At 38.9% G+C, this 12872-nt stretch overlaps 2 protein-coding genes across 3 annotated transcripts in view; one reads left to right on the forward strand and one right to left on the reverse strand.

Annotated features, from left to right (window-relative positions):
• Positions 1–12872, reverse strand: part of LOC136852011 (uncharacterized) — a 1117150-nt gene that overhangs the window by 625399 nt on the left and 478879 nt on the right. The gene's annotated exons all lie outside the window — the stretch shown is intronic.
• On the forward strand, positions 9638–10291 carry LOC136828788 (IgA receptor-like). Its single transcript, XM_067087016.1, has one exon. It carries the CDS (start codon positions 9638–9640, stop codon positions 10289–10291), a length of 654 nt encoding a protein of 217 aa, XP_066943117.1.

A 12872-nucleotide genomic window follows, 5' to 3' on the forward strand; every position in this document is an offset into this window, starting at 1 on the left:
GGGGTCAGACCATTGTAGAATTCACCAAGTGTAAGGAGCAGTACGCTGGTGACTGGCTTAAGTCGAAGGAAATCATGGATTTTGACAAATTAAAAGAATTAATGTTGGTGGAGGAGTTTAGAGGTGTGTGCCTGATAAGTTGAAAGTGCACCTCAAAGAGTTGAAGTTTGATACTTTGCAAGAGGTAGCCATTGCTAGTGATGAGTATTGTTTATCCCACAAGAATGTGTTAAGGGAGGTATCTGGAAATGAGAAATTTGGTTGGGTGAGAGTAGGCAGGAGTAATAATCATAATAATAATAATAACAGCAATAATAAGGTGCAAAATAGTAGTGATAACTATTATAATTCTCGGTTTTCTCCTAACGGTGGTAACAGGGTGTCAAATTTTATTAACCCTTTTAAGTTGAAGGTAATGACGAGCTTCTCTTGCAATAAGAAGGGGCACATCAAAAGTATGTGTTTTGCATTTAAGAAGTGTCAGAAGGCTAAAGGAAACCGGTAATGAGTGTAGAAAGGAAAAAGAGAGAGTAGGTTCCAACAAAAACCACGAACCAGTGACTAGGTGATCATAAATCCTGAGAGCCCTCTCAGAAATACTTGTAGTGTCACGTCAAATAGTTCAGGTGAGGAAAGGAGAGTGTGAATTTTGCGTGACACTGGCACCGCTCAATCTCTGATTCTTCAGGAGGCAATTCGTATTGTTGAGTGGTTTTCCTGATATGATTAGGTCATATCCTATTGTGAATTTTTATTGAACATGTCCTTCCTTTTCAGGGAATTTAAAATTGGCCATTGTTGAAAAATTTCCTGTGAAGGATGTAGAAGTTGTTTTAGGGAATGATGTTGCCCTTGAGAATAAGATTCTCCCAATATTGATAAATCCTGAGAATGAAATAGCTGTAGTTACTCGTTCTGGGCCTAGAATTGTTGACACTGCAGAGTCAACAATTGATGTAGTTTAGATAGAAGTGATAGAGTAGTAATAGGAGATATATTAATATATCGAAGGATAAACCTAATTGGACCTTGATGTGCTTATTAAGGCTCAGAAAAAAGATTTTCGGGATCTTCCTATAGAATCAGGTGAAGTATCTGATTTGACTGTTCCCAAATTTAAGATAGTCAGGAATATTTTATATAGGGTAAGTAGACCTATGGATGGTAATAATGATGATTGTGAAGTTGTAAAGCAGATAATGGTTCCTTTCATTTACAGGAATGAACTAATGACTTTAGCCCATGAGAATGGCTTGGCTGGTCATTTTGGCATACGACTACTGGTAAGTTGCTTATGAATTATTACTGGCCAAAGTTGAAGGCAGATGTAAAGAAATTTGTAAATAGTTGTGATGTCTGTCAGAAGGTCGGAAAGCCAAGCCAGCCAGTGCCAAAAGCACCTCTATGTCCTATTCCTGTTGTCTCTGAACCTTTTAAAGAGGTTACTATTGATGTTGTTGGGCCATTACCGAAGACTCGTAGTGGGAACGAATTTATCCAAACTCTAATGGATAAGATGTCTCGATATCCTGAGGCAATACTACTACAGACGATAAAAAGTGTTAGAATTATTGATGTACTAATTGACTTTTTTCACCAGGTTTGGGATGCCAAAAATAATCCAATCCGATTGTGGTTCTAATTTTATCAGTAGGTATTTCAGAGGTAAAATGGCATAGTTAAATATTAAACATGTAATAATTCTCCGTATCATCCGGAAAGTAAGGGCGCTCTAGAAAGATTTCATCAAACCCTGAAATCTATGCTAAAGAAGTAGTGTTTGGTAAATGGGTCCGAATGGGATATGGAATTACCTTATTTGTTGTTCCCTTTTTGTTCTGTACCAAGTCAGTATTTAGGTTTTTCACCTTTTAGCCTCGTATTTGGTCATTGTGTACTTGGACCTCTTGATGTGGTTAGAGAGTCCTGGGAGGGAGACATCCCTGAGTTTAATTTATTAGATTGTGTCTAATTTAGGTGCTGACCAAGGCGTGGAAATTTGCAGGTGAAAATCTATTGTGTAGTCAAAAAAGAATGAAGTTCTTTTTTGACAGAAGGGCTAAAGCACGTGACTTTGCGGTAGGCGATAAGGCATTGGTTTTGTTACCTATTCCAGGAAATCCATTAAAAGATTTTTTTTTCAGGTCCGTGAAAATTTTTGAAGAAGGTTAGCGAGGTTAATTATTTAGTAGAAACACCTGAAAGAAGGAAACCTTTTCAGCCCTGTCATATAAATATGTTGAGGGCATATAGGGAACGGGAGAAAGTCATTCCCGTGGCGACCATTGGGGATGCCCTAAGTTTTGATAATACTGAGGGATTTTGTTTTCCAGAGGGTGAAAATGCTGATGATAATTGTTTTGATGGAATTGAATGGCTTTCTGATAATAAGGTTTTTAAAAAAAATTTTGCTAATATGATTTCTCATTTAGCCTAAGTTGCGTAGAAAAAAAGTCTTTGAAAAAATTGGTATTTAATTATAAGGAATTGTTTTCAGATGTTCCGGGACAGACATCTGTCCTTGAACATGATGTTGATGTAGATAATGAAACACCTGTAAAACAATCTCTTTATAGGTTGAATCGTTTTAAGAATGCTCTTGTAGCAAAGAAGGTTGATTATATTTTGAAGCACGGTCTCACTGAACCCAGCAAAAGTCCTTGGCCTCTCCAAAACCTCACTGTCAAATTATACACTTTCCACCTGGATATCGTTCTCTGTTCTCACTTTCCAAATCCTTCGATGCATTTTCAGTGGTATACTGCACCATTTGATATTACGCCCTTATAATTCTTAATATTGTTTGTACCGCTTTACCCAGATATAAAGGAACGATTATCTTTAGAAACCTTTTCCCAATCCAGACATACCTTACACACGCAGGATAACCTCTCATTTCCCACAAGCACTCACGGCCTTTCCATTCTTCTACATTTAATTTGTCTTTAGTTAAGTCCCGTAGTATGCAGAAAAGAAAGTGGTAGTATTCCTGCAGCTGTTTCCAACCAGCCGAAGGCTTATGATTTGTAGGCCCATAAGTTGTACTCTTTGTTGCTAAAAATCATATATGAAAAATCTGAAACGCCATGCGTCATCATCACATGAGCTGACAACAGAAAGATAACATCTGAAGAAACTTTTTCAAAGAGCAATAGCTGTAATATATATATATATATATATATATATATATATATATATATATATATATATATGTGTGTGTGTGTGTGTGTGTGTGTGTGTGTGTGTGTGTGTGTGTGTGCGTATGTGCTTGTTTGTATGTATGCATGTATGTATATGTTTTTGTGTGTGTATAATGTGCTGTACATAATACAGAGGTCACACAAACAACAAGCAAGTATAACTCCAGTTAGGTAAAAGTATCAAAAGAACTTTCATCATCTCAGTCTGATACCATGTATATATTTTTCCATGATCCAGAAATGTGTAAATCAGACAGAAACTTAACTTTCTTCTACCCAGGGTCAGCTGGCAGATTATCCTGTGTAATCCTCTCAAAATCTTAATTTATAAGTTCACAGCCTGGAAGTTTCGGCCGAACAGTATGGTTTCACCTTGATCATTTTCTTTTGATGATCCGTTGTATGCGTTTCTTGCTGTTGAATTACAGCAAGAAGACATTTTATATGCTAAGTTGGATGCTAAACAAGCCACTGACTAATCATTATCTGTAAATATTTATTTTATGCAAATGAGAATATTTCATTGATAGAGAGGGTTGCATTATGACATTTTTTTTAAGCAACAGAACCTAGGTTATTGATTCCTGGGTTTTAGAAAATAAAAAGATGTCCCACCTTCAGTAAGGAAAAAGAACTCAAAAGTAGCTTCCCGGCAGTGCGGATGTGGGAGATTTTGTAGAAACTAAATTGTCTTTGTTATAGAAGGGTTTACACTATTTCCGTAATGAAATAATAATATGAGCTAATTACTTGAAGTTAAGAGTGATCTCTTCTGAGAGAAAGTTACGTTTTGGCAGTTGCAAAATGGCTGCTTAAAATTTTACACGCTTAGCTGTTTTGCCACTGAAATCGAGGGAAGTTGGGCTATCTCGCTCACTGTGAACATCTCACTCTTGCACTCTTTTTATTGTTTTGGGATATTATATCGCTTTACATTGCACTCATCAGAGTCATCATGTGCAAGTCCTGTGCCGTATTGCCATTAAAAGGCACTCCGTGATAATATCCGTAATGTTACTCGTGATTTAATCCTAAATTTTTGATAAGCTTTCTCTGCGGGGAAAGAGATGCTATAAATGACATTTTTTCGGAGGTATAATAAAATATCCTTATAGTAAGATTTATACCACTACCAGCTGTGATGTAAAGGGATAATTATTGCATTGAAACCTTGTTGACAGTATAATGATGACTTCCTTTTTTAATACGATAGCAATCGAAGAATTTTCAGTAAAGAAGAAATAACCAGATATCTTTCTCCGGAGATAAATAAATCGCGCTGTGGTTCAGTAACTTTGCCAAAGGATCCATTCTGGGAGAGGGATCTTCGGGGAGCTTGTAGTTCTTTGTTGGTGGAGCTGGTATCTGCCGTAGTATTTACGTGCGAGGGCGAAGGATAAAATAAGGAAGTTGGAAACTGTGCGTTCCACTTCCGTAGGTTTAACCGAATTTTCAGTCAGCGGTGATATTTTCTGCTGTGGCTGATAGAACTCTTGTGAGCATTCTTCTTTTCCAGGTGTGTTTTGTCTTTTTATAAAGTGTATTTAGAATATAAATTCATCCCTTTCAAAGCTAGGTAGATTTCGGTACCTGGGTTTTATTGACTTCAAATTTGCCCTTCTGCAGAAGTTATTCAATTAATGTGAAATTCTTTGTGCGTTTTTTTTTTAAATTTTTTTAATAATCTCTCTCTCTCTCTCTCTCTCTCTCTCTCTCTCTCTCTCTCTCTCTCTCTCTCTCTCTCTCTCCATCGAAACATAAGTTCGTACACTCTCCCGTTAAGTTAGAAGAAATTTTTGTTAGATTCTGCTGCAGAGGAATTACGTGGCTGAGTTTTTTTTGGTAAAAGTTCATGGACTCTAAAGCAATAGCAGCACCGTTTCATTTGGGCATAAATGAGGTAAAATGATAAAGTATTGAGTGTAAGGTAAATGAATGTAGAATGCTGTCCTCCAAAGGAAACAAACGTTGTAATGAGAACCGAGGGATAGTCTGGAAAGGAGTTAATGATATAAAAAGTGAGAAAGTGGTAAGTGGAAAACATGAAGAATGAGAAAGACACAGAGCAAGAGATAAAATGAGAAACTAGTAAATAGAAAAAAATGTCCACGTAATCAACACATGACGTCTTGAGAGATCATTGTAATTCATGAGGCCATCTCACCAAGTAAATCGTATGGTACTAACCTTAACTATTTGTAATATATATTATATATATATATATATATATATATATATATATATATATATATATATATATATATATATATATATATATATATATATATATATATATATATATATATATATATATATATATATATATATATATATATAATGTATATATAGATATATATATATATATATATATATATATATATATATATATATATATATATATATATATATATATATATATATATATATATATATATATATATATATATATATATATATATATATATATATATATATATATATATAATGTATATATAGATATATGTACATATATATATATATATATATATATATATATATATATATATATAATGTATATATATATATATATATATATATATATATATATATATATATATATATATATATATATATATATATATATATATATATAATGAGTCTTGGACGACTTTGAAGAACTATGTGCTGGCCTGGCAGTGGCACTTCCGCTGCAGGTGCATTTGTGTCGACGTTGGAGGTTTGCACAGTTGGATAAAGAGAGCTATTTGATCATGATTTAAGTCCATGGAGACAGCATGATCGAACATTGACCCGGGGTCGTCACATTTCCGGAAGAAATGATGGTGTGCATGCGTATGTGTGTGAAATTCCGCTATGTCTCCATTATGCATTTTCCCATTCTGTTTCCATTGTGCATTTTTCTGTTTTGAATAGGAATGTCTTTTAACACCATTTCAGGTTTTAATATATGATAAGTTTCTTCCAACAGGAATTCTGGGTTCGTCTTGTGAGGATGAATATATTTGGAAGTGGTGTTATTCTTTTACAAACTATATGACACTTATTGTGGTCTAGAATAATTATGACCTTATTACTTTGTTTGGTGACCAGGGTGTTAGTCACTAGTATTAGCTGGTTTAGAATGATAACCTGAATGTTTGTGAATTACAATTTCCTCTAGTGATGTTTTCCATTTGTAGGAGGTGGAATTCACTGCATTTCATGATCGTAGCTTTTACTGAATCACTTTCGTTAAACTTGCAAATAAAGTCTAGTTTTGTTTCTCATTTTTTAATTCCAGTTGGCCTTTGTGTAAAGATAGGTTCAGTGAGAGAAGTCATCGAGGGAGAAGGAATTTGCTGACCCAGGGATGAGCCACTGCTACAAGAGACATCTTAGGAAAGTAAGATGTTGATCCTGTTCTTAAAACAGGTACAGCAATAAAAAATGACCCTATTTGACCTGGGGATACGACCATTTAACACACACACACACACACACACACATATATATAATATATATATATATATATATATATATATATATATATTATTTATATTATTTATATATATATAAATATATATATATATATATATATATATATATATATATACATGTATATATATTATATATATATATATATATATATATATATATATATATATATATATATATATATATATATATATATATATTATATATGTATATACTATATATATATATATATGTGTGTATATATACATATACTTTATATATATATATATATATATATATATATATATATATATATACAGATATCTATATCTATATATATATATATATATATTTATATATATATATATATATATATATATATATATATATATATATATATATATATATATATTCACATATTTATAACATTCGTCCCTTCAGTCCGTTAGCTAGGAAATCAAATTTAATGGCTGCCACTAAGGGCGGGGGTGAACTTATGTAGGCCTTCCCCTATATCACTTGATTTTGGGGAAATCATACCGACCTCTTAGCCCCAGCATCGTACGATTTTTGGGGGGTAGAAAGCCGTTAGGGACAAAAAGACCAGTCAGGACCGTAAGTGGGCTGCTATGCTGACCCTTAAGAGACTTAGCTATAAGGCCTATAGCTTTTTGAACTGTGCGCTGGCTGTTAATTGCTTCTTCCAGATTGATCGTTGTCTTCGTGCCTCACGCTTGAGACACCGCGCACCCTGCATGCACACACGCACTCTGTCACAGGCCGCAAAAGCATCAAGGCGGTGCGGTCTCCATTTCTTTTCACACTGGCAAAGATCTTGAGACTTCTGCAGCCGAAATTCGTCTTTGCAAGCGAGCTCCATGCACAGATGCAATTTACTGCCAGTTCCTTTCTCTTCTCATGAATTTCTCTCCATTTTCAGTATTTCCTACTTTTCATTCTCCTAAACAAAGCCCCTTTGTTCAATCAACCTAGCAAGCACATTTGGCCCTCATGACTTGTCCCATGCTCAGATTAAATTAGTTCAGTGATAAAAATTAGAGTATTCCAACCATAGTGTTACATGTGCTAATCAAATCAAATTGATCAATTCCTCCATCATGCATAAGTAATTTCATGTGAGAGAAAGTCATTTGAGTTGAATGTTAACCTGGAATTCTCTTCCAGAATCCTGATATCTGGCTCTTCGAGCAGTCTGCCCCTGCCTTGTGAACCAAAATAGCCTTAGACATTTAACTGCCATCCTGCCACGTGCAAGAGTCATCTGATTAAGCAGTACAGGGGCACTAGACAGTTCCCCCCTTTTTAACAACACGAAAATTCATGTTGTTAAAATATGTGTGACAACCTCTTAACAACTTGGTGCTCTAGCAGCTCGGCAAATGCACGTACCAGCATCTCACTCCCACAACTCAAAGACTGTCATATCCAGTTCAAATTTACATTTAATGTTTTAAGTAAAGTAAACTCATTATTGATGTTTCAAGTTAAATAATTCGATTCTGCATCTCAGCACCAATAATTCGGTCAAAAAAGTTGAGTGTTCCTTTTCTTAAATTTTAAATCACCATCGATTGCTGTATCACTTGGTCAACGTCTCCAGTAGCCAGCTATCAGCTGTTTGTCTCCCGTGCACCCAGTTCCATTTCTCATCATTCACTCGCCAAACGAAATTCCATTTCTTTTCCCCCGTAACATAAAACCTAACGAATCTTGATAGTAATTTGAAAACCCTTTCCACCATATAACTTGTCATGACGGGAGCTAGGTATTAAATTATGTAAATACCAAAAGTACATGTTAGACAAAAAAAATGTAACTTAGCATAATTTTTCATAACATAATTTATCATAAGAAGAAATTAGAGTAAATTAAATCACGCAATGAATACGTTCCCATACAAATATGCTCTCAGAGAGAGAGAGAGAGAGAAAGAGAGAGAGAGAGAGAGAGAGAGAGAGAGAGAGAGAGAGAGAACTCTAATGTTCGTACATCATAACAAGGAGAGTAATAAAATTAATAAATGAGTGTCGGAAAATAAACCCACTAATTCATAAAGCCAAATAAAATATTTTTTTTTTACTTTTTACCCAAAACTTTGATCTTTTTAGATCCCCATCAATCCTTCCTTTCACTCATTCACACACAGTGCGAGAATGTACATACACGCCCGTGTTCATTGAATTGTCTCCCATATCTGTTTTCACATTAAGTGCTTCAGCCACTGGAGTGAACTCTCATGCGTTTCACAGAGCATATGTACAACCATTTAATAACAGTTATCAACTGTCGTGCACGAGTGGGTTTCCATTATCCAAGAATTGCGTATACCGCAAGCACCAAATCGCACATTAAGTGCAAACCTCAAACCCTTCCTTTCCTCATGTCAAGAAGAAGGCTTCCTTTCCTCATGTCAGGAGCAACCACTAGGACTAGCCACCCATGAGCGCAAGCCCAAGGGTTTCCCTTTCCACAGTGTCGCTAATCTGAGGCACTGCCAACCACTTAAGTTACTGAAGTGCTTACCTTTTCACTTTCCCTTTTGCTCATTACTCACATTCTGCCTTGGGCAAAGTGCCATTTCCTTCAGTGCGATTTGGTTGCGCTGCCTCTTAATGCTGTTCCCCAGAACACACTGGCACTCTAGCGCAACTAAAACATAGTCCTCATATATAAGCCACAACACCTGTACCTGAGATACAGAGTGCCAGCGACAGTGTATCCACCCATAAGGACTTTTGCTGCTTCAGGATCACTTCCACTTTTACCAGCGCATCTGCCCATAAGGATCATTATTCATTCAGGATCACTCCATCAGTGTGACCTTTGCACAGCACACTCAACCACAGTGCCACCTTATTGAAAGGGTGCCACACCACTGAAGTTTCACTCAAATCTGAGGGACACTTCCTCACTGCCCAAGTACATCCACTCAACCTGATTAGATGCCCTTACCTACCCAAACCATGGCGACAGATAATTACAGAGCCTTCATGGATCTGGGGAAGGAGGCAGGTCTCATGGGACCAGAACTCACCAAGTGGGTCAAGGAACAGCTGGATGACTTGGCCAAGCAAAAAAAGGAAGAAAGACTGGAACGGTGGAATTATGAAGTCGAACAGAGGCGGTATGAAGAAGAAAAGAGGAGGTATGAAGTAGAACAGAGGCCGCTGGAAGATGCAAGAGAAGAACAGAGAAGACAGCAGGAATTAGCCCTCAAGGAAAGCTCTCAAGCTCTCAAGAAGAGTGAGCTAGCTCTCAAAGAAAAGGAGCTCGAGCTGGAGATCCAACAAGCCTCCAACACCACACCTGTGGCACCTAATGGTCCGATCTCAAGCATTAATTCCCTAGTCCCCAAGTGGATTGAGGAAGAGTCAGAAGCATGGTTGGAGGAAATAGAGGCGCTCTTTGAAAATTACAACACCATTGAGATAGAGAGGGCCTTGGTGCTTGCCAAGAACATGGAAGGAAAAGCTAAGGCAGCCCTCAGCTCACTGGAGAAGAGTCAAAGAGGTGACATGCTCGAAGTTCGTAGGGTCATTACAAAAGCCTACGAAATAACTCCGGAAAATTGGAGGCAGCAGTTCCGAGGTCTTGCCAAGGAAGTCAACTGGTCCTGAAAGGAATGGGCCTGTCACAAGACCCAGTCTGGTACCCACTGGTTTGACTCCCTGTCGTGCAGTACCTTCAAGGACTTATTCAATTGGACCATGCTGGAGGGTCTTTTCCAATGTGTGCCTGGGCCCCTTGCTGTGTGTCTCAGTGATAAGCAGCCCACCACATTTATGGAAGCCCGCCATATGGTCGATTCCTGGGAAACTTACAACCAGTCTCACAACACATCTCACTGACGCATAGTGCCACCCAGGTACCTCTCAGGCTCGACTCACTCAAAGAGTGGACTGCCTAACAAGCCTACTTGCACCCACTGTAAGAGGATGGGGCACACTGAATCTGATTGTCGCTACAAGTTGGGCAACATTAGGCAGCCTACTACCAACAACCAAAACTCCTCTCCCTCTGCGTCCACTCATTTTTTCCACTGACAGTCACCATAGGGAAATCAGCCCATTCAAAGGGACCCTGCTGCGACTGTGGAACTCTTGTGCACTATACTGCCAGATATCATGGTTGCCCAAAGCATATCCCCTCTATTAAGTATGTCAACCTGATTAGTACCACGTCCTCTGCTGCCGTGCTGGCAAATATGTCTCACCCTGAGTGGGTCTGGACTCAGTCCATCTCAGTGGCATCCGTGGATGGCTCTAGCTTACCAATGAACATGCCAGTTATGGTAGACACTGGCTTAGATATTAGCCTGATTGACTTGGACCGAGTGCCAGCCAGTGCCACCGTTGACGAAAAGACCAGGTGGACGATGGCTTGGATAGAGGAGCAAACCAAGACCATTCCCACAGTCGAACTTGAGGTGACCACCCCTTGGGGCACGCAACCTCACCACCTTGGGGCGATTAAAATCAGGCACGGAGTGGAGTTCCTGTTGGGACGAGACCTCCTCTGGGCATGTCCTTCCCCAATGCCACTCTGTTGCCTAGCTACCTCCACCAGGGAGGCCTTAACTCCAAAACCACCTGACTGGGACACCGCCACTGTGACAGGCATGCCACTGTCAGCCCAACCTTCCACTCACCAAAGTGTCCAATGGAAGGGGCACTCTCTGTGCAACTCCAGGCCCAATCCTCGATCCTCACAAAAGGATGGCCTCCAAAAGTTTCCTCTCTCACCGCAAAGGGAAATTGCCAGGTACTGCTGCAAGGCCTGTAATGTAACAGGGCACTCCGCGAATTGGGCGAGGTGCCCTAGCAAGCAAAATGCAGTGGACACCACATCCAGAATCGTTTCAAGAGGCTCTGCCCTCCACCTAAGACAGGAATCTCTGTCTCACACTACCTCAGGTGCACTGAGGGGTTTTGCACCCCCAGGGCCCTTGTCAGCCACACCTGACTCCAATTCTCTGCCAGTGCCACTTGGAAGCCCTGAGCAGTGCCAAGCCCTGTCTATCTTGGATGTAGCACCTCTACTAACCTTAACCTCTGTGCTTGGCCCCAAGTTAGTGCCAGTGCCAGATCCAAACCATGTCACGGATCCTCCTACGGGAGATCCCCCAAACATCACCGAATTGATCATCGCCAATTGTGAGCCTCTGACCCCTGACGTTTCTTCTTCTCAATCACCTTCATCTGCCAAGGATGAACCTCTGGCAGACCTTAATGCTACACCTTCTCTTGTCGACCAGGAACTGTCCGGCCAGGATGCAGACACTGGGTCTACCTTTACAAAGGTTGTCGCTGCAGCCAAAGTAGGGAGCCTTCCCGTAGTTACTAGGGCTACCTCTGATCCTGCTCCTGACAGCACCTCTGGCCTTTCCCAAGGTCGGTACACTCATCAACTCCTGGGAATGACGTAGCCAGACCTTGAAGGAACCCGAAGAGCCACAAGCTCTCCTGCATCAAGGCGGTGCGGTCTCCCTCTCTCTTCACACTGGCAAAGATCTCGAGACTTCTTCGGCCGAAATTCATCTTTTGCAAGTGAGCTCCACACAGATGCAATAAGGTACGTCTTAAAGTTGCAATTTACTGCCAGTTCTCTTTCTCTTCCCGTGAATTTCTCTCCATTTTCAGTAATTCCAACTTTTCATTCTCCTAAACAAATCCCCTTTGTTCAATCAACCTAGCAAGCACATTTGGCCCTCATAACTTGTCCCAAACTCAAATTAAATTAGTTCAGTGATAATAATTAGAGCATTCCCACCATAGTGTTACCATGTGCTAATCAAATCAAATTGATCAATTCTTCCATTGTGCATAAGTAAATCCATGTGAGAGAAGGGCATTTGAGTTGAATGCTAACCTGGAATTCTCTTCCAGAATCCTGTTATCTGGCTCTTTGAGCAGTCTGCCTCTGCCTTGTGAACCAAAATAGCCTTAGATGTTTAACTGCCATCCTGCCACATACAAGAGTCTTCTGATTAAGCAGTCTAGGGCTACTAGATGGTTCCCCCTTTCAGTCCAGTTGCATCAACCACCAAAAATTGTTTAACCAGTCTGAAGTAAAGTTATTAGTGTGTCGAACTATTTCAGGGCTGTAGCCCTTTCAGATTCAACTATTTGCTATGCATTGTCTAGTTTTTATTGCACATTGTATGTGCTTGCTTGCTGCTCAGTCAGCCCTTTCATATTA

Source organism: Macrobrachium rosenbergii, chromosome 3 (assembly GCF_040412425.1).
Source record: "Macrobrachium rosenbergii isolate ZJJX-2024 chromosome 3, ASM4041242v1, whole genome shotgun sequence".
Taxonomy (NCBI): Eukaryota; Metazoa; Arthropoda; class Malacostraca; order Decapoda; family Palaemonidae; genus Macrobrachium; species Macrobrachium rosenbergii.

Excerpts from the sequence above, each read along its gene's own strand:
- LOC136828788 (XM_067087016.1), top strand. The coding sequence starts at position 9,638 with ATGGCGACAGATAATTACAGAGCCTTCATGGATCTGGGGAAGGAGGCA.